This window comes from Schistocerca americana, chromosome 1, assembly GCF_021461395.2.
Source record: "Schistocerca americana isolate TAMUIC-IGC-003095 chromosome 1, iqSchAmer2.1, whole genome shotgun sequence".
Lineage (NCBI taxonomy): Eukaryota > Metazoa > Arthropoda > Insecta > Orthoptera > Acrididae > Schistocerca > Schistocerca americana.
The window spans coordinates 1,161,743,392-1,161,768,072 of NC_060119.1; the positions used below are offsets into that span (position 1 = coordinate 1,161,743,392).

Below are 24,681 nucleotides of genomic sequence, written 5' to 3' on the forward strand. Positions count from 1 at the left end.
CCCACCACAGCAGTACAAGTTTATATGCCAACTAGCTCTGCAGATGACGAAGAAATTGAAGAAATGTATGATCAAATAAAAGAAATTATTCAGATAGTGAAGGGAGACGAAAATGTAATAGTCATGGGTGACTGGAATTCAGTAGTAAGAAAAGGGAGAGAAGGAAACATAGTAGGTGAATATGGATTGGGGGTAAGAAATGAAAGAGGAAGCCGCCTGGTAGAATTTTGCACAGAGCACAACTTAATCATAGCTAACACTTGGTTCAAGAATCATGAAAGAAGGCTGTATACATGGAAGAACCCTGGAGATACTAAAAGGTATCAGATAGATTATATAATGGTAAGACAGAGATTTAGGAACCAGGTTTGAAATTGTAAGACATTTCCAGGGGCAGATGTGGACTCTGACCACAATCTATTGGTTATGATTTGTAGATTAAAACTGAAGAAACTGCAAAAAGGTGGGAATTTAAGGAAATGGGGCCTGGATAAACTGAAAGAACCAGAGGTTGTACAGAGTTTCAAGGAGAGCATAAGGGAACAATTGACAGGAATGGGGGAAAGAAGTACAGTAGATGAAGAATGGGTAGCTTTGAGGGATGAAGTAGTGAAGGCAGTAGAGGATAAAGTAGGTAAAAAGATGAGGGCTAGTAGAAATCCTTGGGTAACAGAAGAAATATTGAATTTAATTGATGAGAGGAGAAAATATAAAAATACAGTAAATGAAGCAGGCAAAAAGGAATACAAACGTCTCAAAAATGAGATCGACAGGAAGTGCAAAATGGCTAAGCAGGGATGGCTAGAAGACAAATGTAAGGATGTAGAGGCTCATCTCACTAGGGGTAAGATGGATACTGCCTACAGGAAAATTAAAGAGACTTTGGAGAAAAGAGAACCACTTATATGAATATCAAAAGCTCAGATGGAAACCCAGTTCTAAGCAAAGAAGGGAAAGCAGAAAGGTGGAAGGAGTATATAGAGGGTCGATACAAGGGCGGTGTACTTGAGGACAATATTATGGAAATGGAAGAGAATGTAGATGAAGATGAAATGGGAGATATAATACTGCGTGAAGAGTTTGACAGAGCACTGAAAGACCTGAGTCGAAACAAGGCCCCGGGAGTAGATAACATCCCATTAGAACTACTGACAGCCTTGGGAGAGCCAGTCCTGACAAAACTCTTCCATCTGGTGAGCAAGACCTATGAGACAGGCGAAATACCCTCAGACTTCAAGAAGAATATAATAATTCCAATCCCAAAGAAAGCAGGTGTTGACAGATGTGAAAATTATCGAACTATCAGTTTAATAAGTCACGGCTGCAAAATACTAACACGAATTCTTTACAGACGAATGGAAAAACTAGTAGAAGCCGACCTCGGGGAAGATCAGTTTGGATTCCGTAGAAATATTGGAACACGTGAGGCAATACTGACCCTACGACTTATCTCAGAAGCTAGATTAAGGAAAGGCAAACCTACATTTCTAGCATTTGTAGACTTAGAGAAAGCTTTTGACAATGTTGACTGGAATACTCTCTTTTAAATTCTGAAGGTGGCAGGGATAAAATACAGGGAACGAAGGGCTATTTACAATTTGTATAGAAACCAAATGGCAGTTATAAGAGTTGAGGGGCATGAAAGGGAAGCAGTGGTTGGGAAGGGAGTGAGAGAGGGTTGTAGCCTATCCCCGATGTTATTCGATCTGTATATTGAGCAAGCAATGAAGGAAACAAAAGAAAAATTCGGAGTAGGTATTAAAATCCATGGAGAAGAAATAAAAACTTTGAGGTTCGCCGATGACATTGTAATTCTGTCAGAGACAGCAAAGGGCTTGGAAGAGGAGCTGAACGGAATGGACAGTGTCTTGAAAGGAGGATATAAGATGAACATCAACAAAAGCAAAACGAGGATAATGGAAGGTAGTCGAATTAATGCGGGTGATGCTGAGGGTATTAGATTAGGAAATGAGACACTTAAAGTAGTTTTGCTATTTGGGGAGCAAAATAACTGATGATGCTCGAAGTAGAGAGGATATAAAATGTAGACTGGCAATGGCAAGGAAAGTGTTTCTGAAGAAGAGAAATTTGTTAACATCGAGTATAGATTTAAGTGTCGGGATGTCGTTTCTGAAAGTATTTGTATGGAGTGTAGCCATGTATGGAAGTGAAACATAGACGATAAATAGTTTAGACAAGAAGAGAATAGAAGCTTTTGAAATGTGGTGCTGCAGAAGAATGCTGAAAATTAGATGGGTAGATCACGTAACTAAAGAGGAGGTATTGAATAGGATTGGGGAGAAGAGGAGTTTGTGGCACAACTTGACTAGAAGAAGGGATTGATTGGTAGGACATGTTCTGAGGCATCAAGGGATCACCAATTTAGTATTGGAGAGCAGTGTGGAGGGTAAAAATCATAGAGGGAAACCAAGAGGTGAATACACCAAGCAGATTCAGAAGGATGTAGGTTGCAGTAGGTACTGGGAGATGAAGAAGCTTGCACAGGATAGAGTAGCATGGAGAGCTGCATCAAACCAGTCTCAGGACTGAAGACCACAACAACAACATTAATTACATTATATTTTCCCACATTACTCCATTTATTACTTCTCTTCCCCATTTTGTGCATTTATTTATAATCCCTCCTTTCTTTGAAATCTTCAGCTGTATTATTTTGTCCATGGTGCAACAAGAATTTATGTTTTAAATATCTGTATGATGACTACCAAGCAAAAAAATTTATCTATTGTAAAAAAACATTTTTGACACCACTGCACAGTCAATGTATGTAGATTATTCTATCTTGTTTTTTATCTTATAGACTGACATTTTCAAATGCTTAAATATTGTGACGATTAAATAAAAATAATTAAAATCACATGCAGAAAGATTACAAATGAAAACTGAATGTTACGAAGAAAAAATAAGAGCAAATGAAAAAGTTAATGTGATGAGACATAGGATTAGAAATTTAAAAAATTACATTTGAAGCAATTAACTGAATAAAAATTATGATTAAACTCATATTGACAACTATTTAAAAATAAAAAAATTTTGAAGCACCTGACAAAATTCGAACCCATAACCTTCTGCATGTCATGCACATATACTAACCACTATGCTACAACACCTTTGTAAACAGGACCGTATTTTAAGGCTCTATAGTTTATCACAAAATTATGAAATTTTTTTTGGTCAATTACTTGGAAACAAGAGCTCATCAGAGTGAAATACCTGGGACCCTAATCTACATCATCATATAGGTTGTAGATTGTATTTTACTGGTCCTGTTGTCTACATAGCAGCTTATGCATAAGACATTGAACAAGTCAAGTTATAAATATACAGGTTGAAAGTCATTTCAAGGCATACATATTTAAGCTTACAATAATACACTTTACATGTAAGTATTTATATAACACATTTCATAAATTTAAATATTCTTCAATGGAGTAAAAGCAGTGATGCTGTAAATATGACTTTAGAGATTTTCCAAATGTATTGACCTCAGTGATAGCTTTTATGTTTTCAGGAAGTTTGTTATAAAGCTTAACTCCCATGTGAAAAGTACCTTTTTGGCACAGTGCTGTGCTGATTTGAGTCATATGTAAGTTTCTGTTTTGTCTGGTAAAGTGCTCATGTATATCACAGTTTTTTTTTGCAGTCTCCGGTCCTTGCCTATTACATTTAATTTAAAGAACAAAAGGGTTTCCATAATGCATACACACGGTAATGGAGGAATACCAGATTTCTTAAACAGGGGTTTACAAGAGTCTCAAGGCTTGCACCCAAACAAGATTCTAATGGCCCTTTTTTGTAGTTTAAAAGTGCATTAGCTGTTTTAGAGTTTCCCCAGAAGGTGACCCCATATCAAAGACGAGAATGAAAGTACGCATGATATGCATTCAATACTGTTTTCTCACTACAGCATGATTTTAATGAACAAAGAAGGTAACATGTTTTGCTCAGTTCTGCATTGAGATATTCAATATGCTTATTCCATCTGACGTTACTCTGCAGCCAAAGTCCTAAGAATTTGGTTTCAGTACTGTTACCAACTGGTTCGTCATTGATAGAGACTGATGGGATAAACATGTCCTTGTTAAGAACATTGTGGAATTTTAGAGCAACGGTTTCCTTACTGTTTATTACAAGCTGATTACTCTGTGCCCAGCTGCTAAGTTGTTTCGTGACCGTGTTTACTGTCTGCTGTAACTGTTGTCTCCTTTTAGTAGAATCGTGGTGCCATCTGCAAATATGATTGTTTCGTGTGCATCAATATTTAAGCTTAGATCATTTATGTACAGAAGAAACAGAAGGGGTCCCAATACGGATCCTTGGGGTACACCACATTTTATTTGTTTATAGTCAGATAAGTGATTAGATACAGTTTTTAGTTCAATATTTGTGTGCTTGACGCACACTGCCTGCATACGATTAGTCAGGAAAGAATTGATCCACTTGTTGGACAGACCTCGAACATCATATCTTTCTAGCTTTGATGGCAGAATTTTATGGTCCACCATGTCAAAAGCTTTTGACAAGTCAATAAAGACTCCTATTGTTTCCTGTTTTTTGTCCATCAGGTTTAGGATGGAATTGATGCACTCATAGACAGCAGTTGTCGTTGACCACTTATTTCTGAATCCATGTTGTTCATTACATAGGATGCTGTTTTTATTTATAAATTTCATAAGTATAACTTTTTCCAGTACTCTAGAGATGCAGGAGGAAATTGTGATGGGTCTGTAGTTATTTACATTGTCTTTATCCCCTTTTTTTATATACAGGAATAACTTTTGATGTTTTCAACACATCAGGGAAAGTGCCTGCCTGGAGTGAGCAGTCGCATAAATGTGTGAGTACTTCAATTAGGTTTGATGCGCTCTTCTTTAACATTGTTGCAGGTATACCATCAATACCTGCCGATTTGGAATTTTTTAGTCCTTTTATTGCTTTAGCTACTTCATCTTGTGAAACAGAACTGATGTACATTGATCCTCTACATGTACTTATTTTATATTCATTTGCCTGGGTGCTTTTAAAGTTTGACTGTAACATACTTTCAGCAACACCTGTGAAAAAGTTGTTAAATGTGTTGGCTACTTCTAAGGGGTTTGTTACTTTTTTATTTTTATGTGATAGTGTTGTATTTTTGCAAGGTTGTCTGTATTCTCCACATTCTTTTTTTATAACACTCCACATAGCCTTTGATTTATTAGCTGAATTATAAATGATTTCAAAAAGTTGATCCCATCCCAGGGGATCTCCCCATGTCCGTAGAGCAACTCTTCTGAAACCCAAACTGTAATTTGCTGAAGATATTACTGTTGCTAAGGTGAGATACTATTCTAGAATACATCACCTTTTCAAAAATTTCAGAAAATGATGTCAGCAGTGAAATAGGTTGGTACTTCTTGATATCTTTCCTATCACCTTTCTTTAAAAGGGATCTGACAATGGCATATTTCAGTCTCTCTGAAAAAATGCCTTGAGTTAGTGATGCATTAGATATTTCAGATAAGACAGGGTTATTATATGGGAACAAATCTTTAGTACTCTATTGGAAACATCAACAAATAAAGATGAGCTGTTATTTTTGAGAGAATGTATAATTTTCTTAATTTCAGAAAGAAGTTGGTGACACAAGATTGAATTTTGTGACAGTTACTTTGTCAACATCACTCAGAATCTATGCTAGTATTGCAGACACAATGCTGGCTATCACATTACGCGTATCAATTGAGTCTGGTATATGGTATAATCACCACTGAAGCATAAATAGGAATGTTTCACAGGTACGCAACATCATAATAGTCAACAAATCTAAAGTGGAAAATATATTTGGACTAGATATACAACGATGAGCCAAAACGTTATGACACTGCCCACTGGAGACTGAATGCCGTCTTGTGTCAGTGGGGAAAAATGATGTGGTAAGAAAGTTAGGTAAGTGAAACAGAGATGAATGGGGAGTGATTTTAGAAATAAAAATCTTGAATGCCTGGTGCTCTGCAGCATTATGATATATATTAAAGATAACAGATTCTAGAGATGATGTGAGCCACACATTGGGGCATTCATTGACATATTTGTCTTTCACAAAGGGCACATTGGTTGGTTTTAAAAGGGGGGGTGGGGGAGGAAGGGTCCAAACTATGAGGTCATCGGTCCCTTGTTCCTAAAAAAAAACAATGCCACAAGTGTGAGAATAAAGCAGACAAGACATATAAAACAAAATCGAAAGAAAGGAAAAACCACAAGAACGAAGGAAAGGGAACGAACTAAAACGAACACAAGAGGACAAGAAAACAACAGAGAGACGCTAGAAACAGAAGAGAGTAAAACAAGAAAGCAGATTACAGTGGCTGGCCGATCACGAGAATAAAAAGGAAAAGGCAGCCAGTCTGCACCACATTAAAATCTCCACCCTAAAGCACTAGGGTGGAGGACACAAAGGGAAAAAGGACATGCGCTAAAACTTAGATCACATGATAAAACCCACCCTCATGAATAAAACGTAAAACTAAATCAGCCAGTGAGGCATTGTCAGATAAAATGTGCAACAACGAGTCCGGTAACCCCAGGTTTCGTTGCTGGGCAGCAGAAGTGGGACAGTGCACCAGAATATGGGCCACTGTCAACCGGGCACCACACCGACACTAAGGGGGATCTTCATGGCGCTAGAGATAACAGTGGGCTGCCCAAGTGTGGCCAATGCAGAGCCGGCAGAGGACAACTGATTCCCTGCAAGAGGCCCACAAGGAAGACTTCCACACATTTGTAGTCTCCTTAAGGACATGCAGTTTGTTGTGCGTACTGTTATGCCATTCCGTCTCCCAAATCTGAAAAACCCTGTGGCATAAGTCAGAATACAGATCAGGTTCAGAGATGCCCATCTCCCAGCACATAGATGGACTCCTGGATGGACGCCACCATAGGGTGGCGAGGGTAGCACTGGTCGATAGTTTGTAGGCTGCTCAAAGACTCAGTACACAGAACAAACGATTCCTCAGGGCATGAAAGGATATACTAAAGTGCACAAGATATGGCCACCAGCTCTGCAGTGAATACACTGCAGCCATTGGGCAAGGAATGCTGTTCAATATGGCCACTGTGGACAAAGGCGAAGCCAACATTACCATCAACCATCGAGCTGTTGGTGTAAACCACTTCAGAGCCCCGGAACGCTTCAAGAATCGAGAGGAAGTGACCGTGGAGAGCTGGAGGGTTAATGGAGTCCTTAGGGCCACGCGAAAGGTCCAGGCGAAGATTCGGCCTACAGCTACACTACAGAGACGTACGTGAATGGACCTCGAGGAGGGGTGGTACAGGCAAGGACTCCAGTTAATATAGAAGCGACCACATGCGAAACATGATTGTTAGCCCTGACCTGGGCCGCCGATGCGGGAGGTGAACCACCGTAGTTGGGAAAAGAAGACAGTAATTAGGATGTCCAGGAGAGCTATGAAAGTGTGCAACGTAACTGGTGAGCAGTTATGCATGTCTGATCTTCAATGGAGGGACTCCAGCCTCCACCAGTTCGCTTGTCACCGGACTCATCCTAAAAGCTCCTGTCGCTAGTCGAACTCCACAATGGTGCAATGGGTCGAGCAAACACAATGCTGAGGGTGCTGCCGAACCATAAATCACACTCTCATAGTCAAGACAGGATTGAACAAGGGCTCTGTAGAGCTGCACCCCATTTGGTGTTGCTCAGGCAGCCGAAGGCATTGAGGTGCTACCAACACTTCCGTTTAAGCTGACGAAGATGAGGGAGCCAAGTCAAATGAGTGCTGAAAACCAGACCTAAGAATCGATATGTCTCCACTACAGTGAGTGGATCGCCATTAAGGTAAAGTGCTGGTTCCGGATGAACGGTACAAAGCTGACAGATATGCATGACACATCTTTATGATGGAAAACTGGAAGCCATGGGCTAGAGCCCATGACTGCGCCTTGTGGATGGCTCCCTGTAGGCGACACTCAGCAACACTAGTACTGGAGCAGCAGTACGGAAATGCGGAAGTTGGCTGCATACGGAGAAGGTAAGATGGAGGGCCCGACAGCTGCTGCTAGACTGTTAATGGCCATTAAAAATAGACACACACTCAATACAGAGCCCTGCGGGACTCCATTCTCCTGGATATGGATGGAACTATGGGCGGCACCAACTTTGATATGGAAAGTACGGAGCAACAGGAATTTTTGGATAAAAATCGGGAGCGAACCCCGGAGACCCCACTTGTACAATGTGGCAAGGATATGATGTCGCCAGGTCGTGTCGTATGCTTTATGTAAGTAAAAAAAGACAGCAACCAGATGCTGGCGCCTGGAAAAGGCGGTTTGAATGGCAGACTCGAGGGACACAAGATTATCAGTGGTACAGCGACCCTGGCGGAAGCCGTCCTGACATGGAGCCAGTAGGCCACGTTGACTCCAGGACCCAACTCAACCGCTGACACACCATACGTTCCGGCAGCTTACAAATAATGATGGTGAGGCTGATGGGCCGATAGCCATCCACATCAAGCGAGTTTTGACCGGGTTTGAGCACCGGAATGATGGTGCTCTCCCGCCATTGCAATGGAAGACGCCATCGCACCAGATCTGGTTGAAGATGATGAGGATATGTCGCTTGTAGTCAGATGAGAGATGTTTAATCACCTGGCTGTGGATCCGATCAGACCCAGGAGCTGTGTCAGGGCAATGTGCAAGGGCACTGAGGAGCTCCCACTCTGTAAATGGGGCACTATAGGATTCACTATGGCGTGTAGTGAATAAGAGGACTTTCCCTTACAGCTGCCGTTTGAGAATGTGAAAGGCTGCGGGGTAATTCTCCGAGGCAGAGGGTAGAGCAAAGTGCTCGGCAATCACTTTTGCATCAATAGATAACAAGCCATTTATGGTAACACCAGGAACACTTGTTGGGGTCTGGTACCCGAAAAGATGTTTGATCTTTGCCCAGACTTGGGAAGGTGATGTATGGCACCCAATGGTCAGGACATATCTCTCCCAATACTCCTGCTTCCGTCGTCTGATAAGTTGGTGAATGTGGGCATGGTGCCGTTTAAAGGCTATGAGGTGCTCCAGGGAAGAGTGCCACTTATGCCACTGTAGAGCTTGCTGATGCTCCTTAATTGCTTCAGCAACTTCCGGCAACCACCAAGGGACTGCCTTATGCCAGGGGCACCATAAATAGCGAGGGATAACGTTTTCTGACACAGAAACAATTGTTGTCACCTGCTCAACCGTCACATTGACATTACCGTGTGGGGGAGATTCAACGGTGACAGCAGAGGTGAAAGTTTCCCAGTCCGTCTTGTTTAAAGCCCATCTGGGCAGGTGTCTGTGGGCCTGATGCTGGGGCAGTGACAGGAAGATGGGGAAGTGCTCACTACTACACAGGTCATAATGTGCTTTCCAGTGGATACATGGGAGAAGTCCTGAATTGCAAATTGATAAATCAATAGCCGAATAACTACCATGAGCCACACTGAAATGTGTGGCGACCCCAGTATTTAAGAAACAGAAGTCGAACTAAGACAGCACAGTTTCTACATCTCTGCCTCGGCCAGTAAGCACAGTGCCACCCCACAAGGGGTTAAGGGTGTTAAAAATCTCCCAAACATAGGAAAGGTTTAGGGAGTTGATCAATCTGAGCAGCTAATACATTAAGGGGTACTGCACCATCTGGAGGAAGATACACATTGCAGACAGTTATTTCCTGCATTGTCCTTATTCTGACAGTCACAGCTTCAAGAGGGGTTTGAAGGGGCACAGTGTCACTACACACTGAGTTTAAGATAAACACAAACTCCACCTGACACTCGATTATAGTCACTACAGTTCCTGTAATATCCCTTACAGCCGCAGGGGGCAGGGGTCTGCACTGCCGGAAACCATGTTTCCTGGAGGGCAATGCAGATAGCAGGTGTAAAGCTTTTGCCATAGCTCAGCTAGGCAGTGGCAAAAAACCACCGCAATTCTGTAAAGGAGAATAGGTGGCAATCTGAGGCAGATATGATAAAAGAGTACAATTCTGGTGCAGGCACAAGTGATTCAGAGCACACTGATCAGTGCACATTGTTGAATGTGAATTAGCAATTCACAGCACAGTTGAATTCTGACCCCACCTGACAGATGGCACCAGTGCAGTACCTGAGTTCCTGTCACTGAGAGGCATGCGTATCTATGAAGTCGCAGATGCAGCATGTCACCAAGGTTGGTTGGGGTTAAAGATTAAGGGGACCAAACTACAAAGGTCATCGGTCCCTTGTTTCATAAAAACACAGAGCACAGGGAAACTATCCACCAGTCAAGCGAAGCACTAAAAGAAAAACTCCAAGGGAAGAAAAGCCCTATGGTCCATTGTAAGACAACACGGAAAACAGAGCACAGCAACAAAAACAACATGGAGAACAAAGGCAGAAGGAACGAAAGTTGCACAGCAGAGGACTGTGGCTGGCTGATCACGAAAATAATAGGATGAGCCAGCCACACTGCAACACGTTAAAACCTCCAGCCTAACAGTGTAGGGTGGAGTCGAATTACAACACAAAACTAATTAAAAGAGACAGCTCAAAAGAGGGTGATGTTACAAAAGTTAAATGGACCTATAAAAGCCACTTGCGCGAATAAAACTTAAAACCCGATCTGCCATAGAGACATTGTCACCTAAAAGAGATGATAAAGCACCCTGGAGATTAAAAGTTCGCCTGAGGGCGGTTAAAAGAGGACAGTCCAACAATATATGGGCCACCATCATAATCGCACCACAGCGACAATGAGGGGGGTCCTCTCGACGCAGCAGATGACCATGCGTCAGCCAAGAGTGACCAATGCGGAGCCTACAGAGAACCACAGAATCCCTCCGAGAGGCCCGCATGGAGGAACCCCACACAGTCGTGGCCTCCTTTACACGCCGCAGCTTGTTGGGTACAGACAGGGTGCGCCATTCGTCTGCCCACATCCCAAAGACCCGACGGCGTAACACCGATCGGAGATCAGTCGCCGGGAGGCCGATCTCCAACGGCAGTTTGCGGGTGGCTTCTTTAGCTAACTTGTCGGCGTGTTCGTTGCCCGCTATCCCAACGTGTCCCGGGGTCCATATGAACACCACTGAACGGCCACGTTGTTCAAGAGCATGAACGGACTCCTGGATGGCAACAACAATGGGATGGCGTGGGTAGCACTGGTCAAGAGCCTGGAGACTACTGAGAGAGTCACTGCAAATGACAAAAGACTCGCCAGTGCTGGTACGAACACGCTCAAGGGCACGAAAAATAGCTGTTAGCTCTGCGGTGTAAACACTGCAGCCGTCCGGCAAGGAGCGCTGGTCGACATAGTCCGCATGAGCGTAAGCGTACCCCACACGGCCATCAACCATCGAGCCATCGGTATAGATAACCTCCGAGTCACGGGATGCGTCGAGGAGACCAAGAAATTGGCGGCGCAAGACTGCAGGAGGAACTGAATCCTTTTGCCATTGGGAGAGGTCCAGATGAAGCTGCGGCCGACGGATACACCAAGGTGGTGTATGTGGGCGAACCTGAAAAGCAGATGGAAGAGGCAAAGACTCGAGTTAACTAAGGAGTGACCAAACACGGATCCCAATTGCATGGCCTGATCACGGCCGCCGGCGTGGAAGATGGACTGCCGCATCGGCGAAAAGGAGACGGTAGTTAGGGTGACGGGGAGAACAATGGACGTGGGCAGCATAGTTGGCTAAGAGTTGTTGACGCCGAATGTGGAGCGGAGGAACCCCAGCCTCAGCAAGTAGGCTATTAACAGGACTGGTGCAGAATGCTCCTGTCGCCTGTTGAACCCCACAGTGGTGAACGGGGTCCAGCAGTTGCAACGCTGAGGGCGACGCTGAGCCATACGCCACACTCCCATAATCCAGTCGGGACAGCACAAGAGCTTTGTAGAGCTGCAGCAGCGTGTTACGGTCTGCACCCCAAGTTGTGTTGCTGAGGCAGCGGAGGGCATTCAGATGCTGCCAGCACTGACGCTTGAGCTCACGAATATGTGGAAGCCAAGTAAGCCGGGCATCGAACAGCAATCCCAGAAAACGGTAAGTGTCAACAACCCTGAGCTTACCATCCTGAAGATAGAGCTCAGGGTGGGGATGGACAGTGCGACGCCGACAAAAGTGCATAACACAAGTCTTCGCAGGAGAAAACTGAAACCCATGGGCTAGGGCCCACACCTGCGCCTTGCGTATGGCTCCCTGCAACCGACGTTCTGCAGCACCAATGGTGGAGGAGCTGAAAAAGATGCAGAAATCGTCAGCATATAACGTGGGTGAGACAGACGACCCTACTGCTGCTGCAAGGCCATTAATGGCCACAAGGAAAAGGGGCACGCTCAATACAGAGCCCTGTGGAACGCCGTTCTCCTGGATATGAAGTGAACTATGGGACGTGCCAATTAAAACGCGGAATGTCCGAACAGATAAAAAATTCTGAATAAAAATGGGGAGAGAGCCCCGGAGACCCCACCCGTGCAACGCGGCGAGAATATGGTGCCGCCATGTCGTGTCATATGCTCTGGAGAGGTCGAAAAAGACGGAGACGAGGTGTTGGCGCCTGGAAAAAGCAGTGCGGATTGCAGACTCAAGAAAGACCAAAGTATCGGCAGTGGAACGGCCCTGACGGAAGCCGCTCTGGCACGGAGCCAGAAGACCCCGAGACTCGAGTAGCCAACACAGCCGTCGACTCACCATGCGTTCCAAGAGCTTACACAGAGTATTTGTCAAGCTGATGGGCTGATAGCTATCCACATTAAGTGGGTCCTTACCAGGCTTCAGCACCGGAATGACGGTACTCTCCCGCCACTGCGACGGAAAGACACCATCACCCCATATGCGGTTGAAGATAGCAAGAACACACCGCTGACAGTCCGGGGAAAGGTGTTTGAGCATCTGATTGTGGATGCCATCTGGCCCAGAGGCTGTATCGGGGCACTGTACCAGGGCGCTCTGCAGTTCCCACAAACTAAATGGGGCATTATACGCCTCAGGGTGGCGAGAAGCAAAAGAAAGCCGTTTGCCTTCCTCCCGGCGTTGGAGCGCGCGAAACGCGGGCGGGTAATTCCCCGACGCAGAGGCCCGAACATAGTGCTGAGTGAAATGCTCGGCGATTGCATTGGCATTGGTGGATACCGCCCCGTTGATGGTAAGCCCTGCGACACCTGGAGAGTGCTGCAATCCAAAGATGCGCCGAATCTTCATCCACACCTGGGAGGGTGAAGTACGGGAACCAATGGTGGAAACGTACCTCTCCCAGCACTCCTGTTTCCGCCTTTTGATGAGCCGCCGTGCCTGATCACGGAGACGTTTGAAAAAAATGAGGTTCTCCAAAGACGGGTGCCGCTTATGTCGCTGAAGAGCCCGCCGACGTTCTTTAATGGCTTCAGCGACCTCTGGAGACCACCAAGGCACTGACTTTCGCCGGGGGCACCCTAATGAACGAGGAATGGTACGTTCCGCAGCGGAAGCGATCGCTGCAGTCAGTGTCTCAACCGCCACATCGATGGTACCGTGGGGGAGAGAGTCAACAGTGGCAGCAGAGGAGAACATTTCCCAGTTTGCCTTGCTAAATGCCCATCTAGGCATGCGTTCATGGGAGCGACGCTGGGGTAGTGAAAGGAAGATGGGAAAATGGTCACTACCACACAAGTCGGCATGGACTCTCCAGTGGACAGATGGTACAAGCCCTGGGCTGCACAACGACAGATCTATGGCCGAGAACGTGCCATGCGCCACACTGAAATGTGTGGCGGCGCCGGTGTTTAAGAGGCAAAGGTCGAGTTGGGAGATGAGATTCTCGACCTCTCTGCCTCGGCCAGTAACCTTCGTTCCACCCCACAGGGGATTGTGGGCGTTAAAATCCCCAAGGAGAAGAAAAGGCGTGGGGAGTTGGGCGACAAGTGCAGCCAAGTTGGTCAGGGAGACTGTACCACCTGGAGGGAGATAGACACTGCAGACGGTTATGTCCTGGGTAGTCCTTACACGTACTGCCACAGCTTCCAATGATGTTTGAAGGGGCACAGGAGCACTATATACAGAGGTAAGGACATACACGCAGGCTCCACCTGACACACAATTGTAAGTGCTACGGTTGCAGTAATAACCCCTGTATCCACGAAGGACAGGGGTCCGCATTGCCGGGAACCAGGTTTCCTGGAGGGCAATGCAGAACGCAGGTGTCAGGCTGAGAAGCTGTCGTAGCTCAGGGAGATGGCTAAAATAACCGCCACAATTCCACTGGAGGATTGTACAAAGCGTGTCCCATAGGGGCATGCAGGCACTGAAAAGGCAAATTACTTTGCAGGGTCACATGCTGCCACCGACTGAGCGACGGACGTCACTACGGCCATCGTTTCTGAGGAGACGGCGAGATCCAGGTCATCAGGGGACGCAAAGAGCTCGACCTCGTCCTCAGAGGCTGAGCTGACAGGGAGCGTCGGTGCGGGAACCACTGGGTCCTTATCCTTCTTGGAGAGCTTCCTCTTCTCTCTCTTGTCTTTGGGAGGAGGGTTGGCATGCTGGGAGGGCTTTCCTGACGCAGTATCAGGAACAGAGGAAGAGCGTGAAGCTCTTCGACCAGCAGCTGGGGGCTTCTTCAGCCACTGGCTAGTGTCTTGTGAGACACTGGGGAAGTCCTTGGAAGGGACTCCCCCAAGGGATCCCTTCCGAACAAGTGAGGCCGGAGGAGGCTGTTGCGTCTCCGGCTGAGCAGCCGGAGAGAGCTGTCGCTTCCCCGGCTGAGGAGCCGGAGAGGGCTGTCGCCGCTCCGGCTGAGAGTTGGGGACTAACGTCCCCGGTTGCTTGGGGCGCACTGCTCCCAAACTCGGTGTTTTGGGAGCAGTGGAAGAGAGAGCGGCCTGTCCCAGCGGTGGGGCAGACGTTACTTGATTTCTCTGTGGGCCAACAGAGAAGGTAGTCTGTGCAGGAGCTGGTGGCGGCAGTGTGACGGTTGCATAACTCCTCAACAGAGGTGTAGGGGTGAGTCGTTCTAATTTCTTCTTTGCCTCTTGGTAACTTAAACGGTCCAAGGTCTTAATTTCTTGTATCTTCCGCTCTCGTTGATACACTGCACAGTCTCGTGAGCAGGGAGAATGATGCTCCCTACAGTTAATGCAGGTGGGAGGCGGAGCACATGGAGCATTAGGATGTGGAGGTCGTCCACAATCACAACACGTGGGGCTGGAAGTGCACCTGGAGGACATGTGTCCGAATTTCCAGCACTGGAAGCATCGCATAGGGGGCGGGACATAGGGGTTGACATCGCACCGGTATATCATGACCTTGACTTTCTCAGGCAAGCAATCGCCCTCAAAGGCCAGGATGAAAGCACCGGTAGCGACCCTATTATCCTTCGGCCCCCTAAAGACACGACAGACAAAGTGTACACCTCGTCGTGCCAGGTTCTCACGTAGCTCGTCATCAGACTGTAGCAGAAGATCTTTATGAAAAATAATCCCCTGGACCAAATTTAAGGACTTTGGGGAGTGACAGTAACGGGGATGTCACCGAGCTTCTCACAGGCGAGTAATGCCTGCGACTGCGCAGATGAAGCTGCTTGTATCAAAATGGCCCCGCTCCTCATTTTGGAAAGAGACGCCACTTCCCCAAACTTATCTTCGAGATTGTGCACGAAGAAAAGAGGCTTAGTCCCCAAAAACGAATCCCCATCAGTTCTGCTGCATACAAGGTATCGTGGCGAATACGGCTCCTGTCTGTCTGCAGCCCTACGTTCCTCCCATGGTGTGGCTAGGGAAAGGAACGACTTTGGGTTATATGTCACAGCGTTAAAGTCCACCTTACCACGCTTAGAGACATTGGCAGTCGGACGACCACCAGATTGAGATTTCACCCGCTTCATTGCGGGGCATCCGCCCCGATGCTACCCACTCCGACCAGGGGCTCTCCCCACTGGCGCCACCCAGCCACAGCAAAGGCCACCTGGCAGGACGGCCGTTGCCGGGAGTCCCGATACCCCAGAGAGACGAGCATCTACTCCTTGGCTTACGTGGGGAGGTGTCAGCTCAGGCATCGGCAGTACGATCCCTGTGTTGTCAGGGGGCTACAACCTAGAGGGTACATGACGACCCCACCACAACGGGCTGGCTACCGTGCTGGATTTTGGGTGCCATGGGTAGTCCATAGTGATCGTGGGTGCTGGTGGTGACGCACTAAGGGCGGTACTTACACAATACATCAGGTGTCTATGCCCAAAATGAGGGATGGAGGGTGCAGGTACGACGCAAAGACGATCAAGAGTGCCAAGGTCGTAGGGCACAGAGGACTGATGGTGCACCACGTAAGGTGTCCTTCCCCAAAAGGCTCGTACTTCTGTGGAATTTGGAAAAATGGAGGTCAAACCCTAATGGGGACCATCACATTAAGGCCTAAACGTTTGAGACTCCTTTGAGTCGCCTCTTACGACAGGCAGGAATACCGCGGGCCTATTCTTACCCCCGAACCCGCAGGGGGGTGTCACCGAGGTGAGATGTGGACAAATGGGGGCAACAGAGAGCAGTGTGGCGATTTGAATTGTAGCAGCAACATCATTTTGGAACCAGCATCCTGTGAGTGTGGCCAGCGACAAGTCTTCAGTGCAACGCTTGTGCCATGCAAGACGTGTCAGTTGAGCTAGTTTGCTGTTATTTGTATGCATTATTTCTTGCCTCTTTCACTGCAAGGCTGAATGAATTCAGTAGGTCTGATTTATTAAACTCTGCTTTACTATATTAGCTATTATACCTGGGCCGGTGAAACATGTCACTTGACAGCTCGCATGTGGTTGGCTATATTGCGATTGTGAGGTTGCAATAGCTCCCACTGCACACGCTTACAACTCCAAAGTACGCTTTGTAAATGTAAGCTACAATCAAAGTTTATATGTAAGTCAACAAAGTACGCTTTTCTAACAATGGAGAGAACGACAGTGAAGACTAAGCGTTTGATACTATATGAAACCGGGAAAAAGAAACACCCAAAGTTAATGACAATATCTATGAAAAGTCGTTCCAAATTGTTACTGTAGCAGCTGCATGTAAAAAGTCGTATAACAATGTAAACCTAAGCATACCAAATAATACACTATCCACACTCACAGAAAAAAATAAAGCAAAACATGCATAGCCTACCCGACTGCAGAGAGAAAGAATTAATTCTGTATAAATTTACACTTTCCAATTTAAGATGTCAATGGTGCAATTCCATCCAGTTCTCCTTCACCATCATCGGAATTGGAACCAAAACCGTTGTCTTTATCCTCATCGTTAAGAAATGGCATTAACTGTTCATTTTCATTTATAATGCCATCTATAGTCCGTGTTTCTTTTATCAGTTTAGCAACATAATCTACTTTTTTCCTCCGTGAGGTAGCATCTACGGAAGCAAGACCTTCATGTAGCAGTCTTTCCACTTCTGTTATCGTAAAAGTTACTTTTAATGTATGCCCTTGACGTCCCTTCAAACCAATTCAGTTGGATTAAAATGGCAGTGATAAGATGGTAGCCTAATTACCAAGTAACCCTGTTCACTTGCAATTTCATCTACAATGTATTTGGGCGTCACAGACTCATTTTGTTTTACTAGCGAATATAACAGCAGCTTTATCATGCTGATGTCCGCAGCAATGTCTCTCGCCTGCAACCACTGCACCATAATTTCTTTACGGTCACTAGTGGTTGGAGTTTTGTCTTAAATCACAGAATGGTACGGTGCATTGTCCATCACAAACACTGACGGAACACTAAACTGGAGTGACAAATTTTTAAACCACTGTAGAAACTTTGGGTGGTCCATATCCTTATGATAGTAACTCCCCCCCCCCCCCCCCCCCCGATTGAAAAACTAAAGGTCTTTCAGGCACAAAGCCATTTGAAGATCCTGCATGGGCCACAATTAATCGAGATCCTCTTCCTGTTGGCTGATGACCGCTGCTATTCAGAGTATCATCCGTCCAGCATTTCTCAACTGATTCTCCAGCGCTGATCCAGGTTTCGCCTAACCCTATGACTGAGTGTATGTCCTTTCCTACAATTTTGTGTAAGAAAATGGTATGAGCTGCGACATGAGCTTTTTCAAGTAACAGTTTTCATCTGTCTAACTTTTTAAAATGAAAGTTCATACTTTATAATATCATCTTAAGTGACGTTTTCCCCCCTCAGAAAAGTTCACTTTCTTTTAAATAAATTAGCAACTTCACTATTGTGGGGTATTCTTTCCTTTTATAGTATCCGTATATGTGCCGACAAATTGCATTGGTTTGGAAAGAATCAACATCTGTAACAGGACGAGGCTGCTTAAAAACACACTGTTTCTTCCACAGGGGCTTTCTTCCACACTGTTTACCTCACAGTCTTGTAAGTCTTGAAGTAGCAGCCCTTTCATTATAACTGCTCTTTCACAGAGTCATAGAGTTTTCGAGGTACGCTCTAAAACTTTATCGGCAGGAATTGACACATGCCCATGAAATTCTTTTTCTTGCTTGTAAAACTCACGCATCCTCCGTAGCAGGAGGCACTCCACGGCGCAACGGACTGTCGCTTGGCGAAAGACATCGTTTTGGTGACATTGTTTAACAAATAAGAAGTGACATGTTTCAGCGGCCCGAGTATAGTGTGTTGTTGCTCTGGTACCTTACTCTGCATCCCCTTTAGTGTAAACCTGATTCATCCCAGTGGGGCAAGTTATCTAAAGGTGCTATCTTGTATTAGGTCTTTGAGTGATCTTGTTAATCTGAATACTGAGTTCTTCGGTGGTTTCTTGCTCTGTATGTACTTTGGGTTGTTTACATAGCAGCAAACACCCCCAACATGTACCTGTGTTGACCCAATGAGAGACTGGACCGTGGGTCAATGGAAATGTGTTGCATGATCAGAAGAATTATATTGCATGTTACACCAGGTTGATGGTAGTACCATAACAAGCTGTCATCCAGGTGAATGGCTGCACCACATCACAGAAGCAAGCTGGTGGGGGCAGTATTATGCTCTGGAGGATGCTGGCAGCTTCCTGAGTCACCAGTCTTCTGATTGGTTTGATATGGTGCATCACAAATTCCTCTCCTATACCAACACATTCATTTCAGCATAGCACTTGCACCCTACATCCTCATTTATTTGCTGACTGTATGCCAATCTCTGTCTTCACCTATAGATTTTACCTTCTTTACATAGCTGTCAGCTATTTGAACATTATTGTGGGCCACTTGCACCCTTTCATACTTGATGTCTTCCCCAACGGCAATGGTGGCTTCTAGAAGAATAAAAGTCCACATCAAAAGATCAGAATGGTGATAAGTGGTTTGAGGAGTGTGATACTGAACTCATGTCAATGTCTTTGTCACCAGGTTCATCAGATCTGATACCTGATGGAACACACCTAGGGTGCAACAGGCCACCAGTTGTGTGTCCATGAACCACCAGCTCATAATTTAATAGAACTGTATGACCTTCTTTGAAGACATCTGGTAGAACGTACCTCTGGAAACCTACTTGTCAAACACATGCTGCATGGACCAACACACTATCAAGCAGTTGGCCATAAAGTTCTGGCGCACCAATGTAAATACAGTATTTGGATTTTCCAACCATGACAATGTCAAATACTAGATGACATGTTTTTTCCATTGTATAGTCAGGAGACGAAACAGTGTGAACAACTTTATAGCTAATATTTGATTACATATGCTAATCTTTTGGGTAGGTTTTACTCATCTATATCATAAGCTGGCTGTTGTCAGTGCAAACAAGTTTTATTTTTGGGGAAAGATGTTGTCTGCTCGTGGAAAATAATACATTGCCACAGATCACTTCATCATTACAACCTATGTTTCAATCATCATCATCTGCTCTACACTGTGCATGGACGGCCTTCAACAAAGTTCAGCCCAAAATGTAATAAAGAAGCTGTCGGAGCCCCTGAAATTCTTTTGAGTTCTCCCTTATCATCTGCCTTGATTGATAATGGAATGGCCAATATCAGCAGATTACATGCTGAAAGGGTAATAGAATAAATTTTGTCTAATTAGTAACACTATTTGTTCTCTTTTCTTTAAAGTGTGTAACAGGATACTTAACTAGCATAATTTTAAAACTACAAATGCCCAAGCAGTTCTGTGTGTTCCATCCTCTTCTTCCAATCCACTCTCCCACACCTTTTCTGGTGCACACAACTTGCCTGGTTGCACCAGAATGAGCTCACCAGTGTTAAGATTCCTATCCTATGTGCTTGCTGACTCTCCCTTTAAACTGGCCAACAATCTTCCCCCAACACTGCTTCCTGCTCCTGCTCTTCCTTCTCCTCACCCACTCCACCTGACACTACCCTCACCCCGTTTGAACTGCAGCCTCGTGACTACGTAGCCATGTCGGTGTCTGTGTGTTTTTTCTATGAGCTCTGAAGAATGAAAGCAAAGCAACATTCTTGCTTATATGCCTATCAATAACTCAATGCTTATGCTAGCTGTATGGTGAGCTTTCACTTTTAAACCTTTATTGTCACTACATATATTCATCCATTAAATAAGTGTTGACTGAAATGCTGATGATGTATCTCCCTTTCTGAATCTGTTCCAGAGAAAGGGGAAACAGCATGATAAGTGCTACATAATGACAATAACTCTAAACAAATTGTACAAATTATTATATGCAAAATCAACACATGACAAATCAAATGATGGCAGTGGCACATAGAAGAACTAGACATATTTTAAACAAAATATCCCAACATCATCATAAACTCATAATAAAAACATATCCTGGACTTCACCTACACAAAGAACACCACTTGGCAGCATTTAATAATTAGCACCCTCTGTAATCTTAAAGAGTTGCCACTTTATGCCAAGAAAATAAATTACAACGCGGAATTCATGTTGTAAGTAGGAGCAACAAACAGTACCAATTCAATACACTACACAAGATGATTATTATTTAATTTTCACAAAACTACCAGACTCTGGAAAGCGGGGAAAGAAATCACAGATGAGTTAAGACATGAACAATAATCTTTTCAAATCCTACTTGCTGGAACTAGGCATTAAATAACCACATCAAAAAGTTTCAGTGGGCAAACTCTTCAATTCAGCAATTTCAGGTGACAATAACGAAGAATGTGAAAATTTGTCCAGCTATCCCAAAGAGTTGCGTATGTACATGTTGAAACAAAAAGCAAAAAAGTCTCTCATAAAAAGTCAAAGAAGTGAATTGTATCAGTCTTTCTTAATAAAAAATTGTTGATAGCATTCACTGTCATACTGTGGCCTTCAAGCCACCAATTAATCACCTTCCACATTCAGAATGTGCAAACACCTTACTCATTGGAATATTGAGTAATGGAAGATAGTATTCAACAGAGTGAGTCTACGTACCTGACTTTTAGTAGATGGCTGTGTGTTAAGTAACTGTCTAACTTACTGCTAAATATGTAGTTGAACGCATAAGACCAACTGGTTCAGAATCGAATCCACTGACTTGATGATAAAGTACAGCATAAAGCTCAATAAAGCAACAATTCTACTTTTAATTGGGCATAAGAAGAGGAGATATTAACACTTTCCAATACCACACATCTGCTTTGACTCACAATGTCATGTGTGTGTGTGTGTGTTTTTGGGGCTTACGGGCACCCAACATCGAGGTCATCAGCACCCTGACACACATTAAAAGAAACGAATGTGGACAAATTTAGTAAAGTGGAAGCATACACGCAAAGAAAGTGGGAAAAGATGCAAAATGCTGTATAAAAAAAAAAGTAAGGAAAACGAGAAAGGAACATTGTCATCAAACTGGCAAGCATACCTGCATACGACAGACTGGAAAACAATATGTGTAAATTACGCATCATAACAAGGTATTTATCTTGGCTGTAGCCTATATGGAAGTGCTATGCAGATGATAAACAATGTAAACAGAAAGAGAGTAGAAGCTTTAGAAATTTGGTGCTACAGAACAAAGCTGAAGACTTGATGAGTAAAATGACCGACTAATTAAGAGCTATTTAACACACTGGGGAATTTATTGCACAACCCTACAAAGTAAAGAGATCAGTTGGTCAGACAGATCCAGAGGCATAAAGTAATTGCCAACAGACAGAGATGAAGAGTCTTGCATTGGTATAAGTTGAGAGCTGCATCAAACGCATCTTTGGACGCAAGAATTACAGTTATTTTCATGACAATGACATTCCATAGTTTCAGCTCAAAATGAACTGTTACTGTTCAACCAAACAGAGATCACAAACTATACCACACATCTGTATGTTACCAAAACTAAAATTTCATATTCATATTTGTTGGCCTTCCCAACCCAACCAAACTGTAATCTTCTAATGTCCCCTGGATCTCAGGCTATATCAATCTGTCACATCAGTCTACATATCAAAAAGTAGTTCAGAGTCAAAATAAATGTTGTCAATCTTCTGTTCTATCTTGGTTTGTGCAAGCATGATGTCATGTCTTTGCACCATTATATCATGGGCTACAGGAAATGTACAGTATCAGAATGTTCCACTAAACGCAACTAAAAGCGACTGGAAAAGAATCAATCAAGTGTAAGCTGTAGGTGTTTTCACATACACTTCTTTATTTAACAAAGCCAGAAATGGGCGAAACACAATAATAATAATAATATGATAACATTTGCATAAAAAAGAAATGTCCTATACTCACAGATCTGACTAGTTTTCCAAACTTTTTCTTTGTACAAAATGACCAGCAATAAATTCTCCAGGCATTTGATGAGGAGACTACGTATAACATGATATTCCAATGAGCAAATAATGGTTACTTTATGTCAGCCCTGAAAAAGAGCGAAAAATACAAATATTTAAGTCATTTCACAAAGTTCATGAATAAAATTTGACATATTCAGTATCAATACCAATATCATAGAACAGTAGCAAAGAATCCATGACAATGAACTGCATAAACTGGTGCTTCTTTGACAAGATTATTATGATTACTATCAGTGTTTCCTTTAGGACTACCAGTGCATCTAAGTCCCATTCGCAAGGTAGTATACAAAACAAATCACCCTATGTGTGTTCTATATAATGGCAACATTTCTGAAATTTAACCATGGGAACTACAATAATACCTGCACCAACTCAAATGGGCTCCCTCTACTGTGACAATGAATATGATGACCACCTTAAGACAGTTGGGAGTATGTGATAGAACCAAGTGAGGGTTCTCTACTTTTGCACTTGCGGAGTTGGGGGTGTAACGGAGTGTTCAGTGTGGAAACATCCTCAGCAACAGCAGACTTCCAAGATCTACAAATTACTGTTGAAAGTATTTGTGGTGCTCGACCTCTGACAGTACCTCGCTTTTCCAGAGAGGAAAGACCTAACAAATTTAGTTTATTAAACATATATGATGATATTGTATGGTTTTATACATGACACTGTTCATAATTGTATGATATCAAGAACCTAGACAGTATTGTTCATGTATCTCATGGCAAACTTGCTATGTGGATATGTGAATGGAATGATATGTACAACTTGAATATATGACACTGCGAATAAACAAGAGTATTTGTCATACATTTGAAATGGCTGTATGCTGTCATACTGACAGACAGTAAATACTGATGTTAACAACAACTAATATTGCAATAATCGTAAGCTTTTCTTTATAGCCAAATGTGCTAGCATTGTTTGGTAACACTGTTATAAACTGTTCCAAAAAACTGGTATGCTAATAATTCAATATTTTTTCTGTAGCCTTATTGAACAATCTTCGGTGTGGTATGTAGCACTATTTACATACACCAAATATACAAACAAAGGAAACAACGGACACATTCTACTCTCCACATCTCTCAGTGAGTAATTTCACGGACCACCATAACCCACCATCGCTGCTAGCTGCTGTTCGTAGAGTTCAGTCATATATCGAAGTTTCAGAACAACAAGCTCATATTTTCTGTCTACATTACAAACTCGACAAGAAAAACAAACGCTAACAAACTGCAAAGTGTACGCCACTTGTAACTTCATCGAAGTCAATAACACGTTACACGTGATGACACTATCTAGAAATATCATGGGTATTAGTACAGATATACCATTGCCATAACAAGTGGCCAGAAGCAAAATATGTTGTTTTGAAACTCTTGTCCAGCATCACTTAAACACATAACTTAACCTTCCGGTAACATTGCTCCACACTGACCAGAGATGTTGCAAACTAGGCTCGAGAATTTCAGTCAGTACGTGAAGATACTCCATATACAGTGTCAAACTGTCAAATCTGGCATACACTATGTGCCTCGTGTTTCAGAAACTCCATATTCTTTCTTATCACTCATTCATCAAAATTACTGCTATATCAGAGCACGTGCCTTGCAAAATTAGAGCATTAAAACGAGTTTTCAAATTACTCTCCAAAGAAATTATACAGTTATCCGTTTCTAATAGACAAAACACTTTGTTGCAAAAACAAGATACTATATTATTCTTAATTAATCTTCTTGTGGACGAGTTTTTTTTAAAAACTAGCCTCTATAAAAGAATATGTTAAGCGTATGTTATCGATTAAAACTATATTAACTATACGCAGAATAAAGACAAGTTAACACTGGCAGTAGCGTTACATTACATCACGTCAAAACATTGCACAATGCGCCTCAGATTGCGGCATTCGCACAGGCCGC

At 43.8% G+C, this 24,681-nt stretch overlaps 1 protein-coding gene across 1 annotated transcript in view; it reads right to left on the bottom strand.

Moving 5' to 3' along the window:
* LOC124597776 (protoheme IX farnesyltransferase, mitochondrial) overlaps positions 1-23,917 on the bottom strand; it is a 67,865-nt gene extending 43,948 nt beyond the window's left edge. The window contains exons 1-2 of the mRNA XM_047135960.1: positions 23,882-23,917; positions 5,366-5,476 (exon numbers count right to left, since the gene is read on the bottom strand). Coding sequence (XP_046991916.1) covers positions 5,366-5,476; positions 23,882-23,917 — 147 coding nt within the window. The remainder of the gene's footprint in view (positions 1-5,365; positions 5,477-23,881) is intronic.
* Between the last annotated feature and the right edge of the window lie 764 nt (positions 23,918-24,681).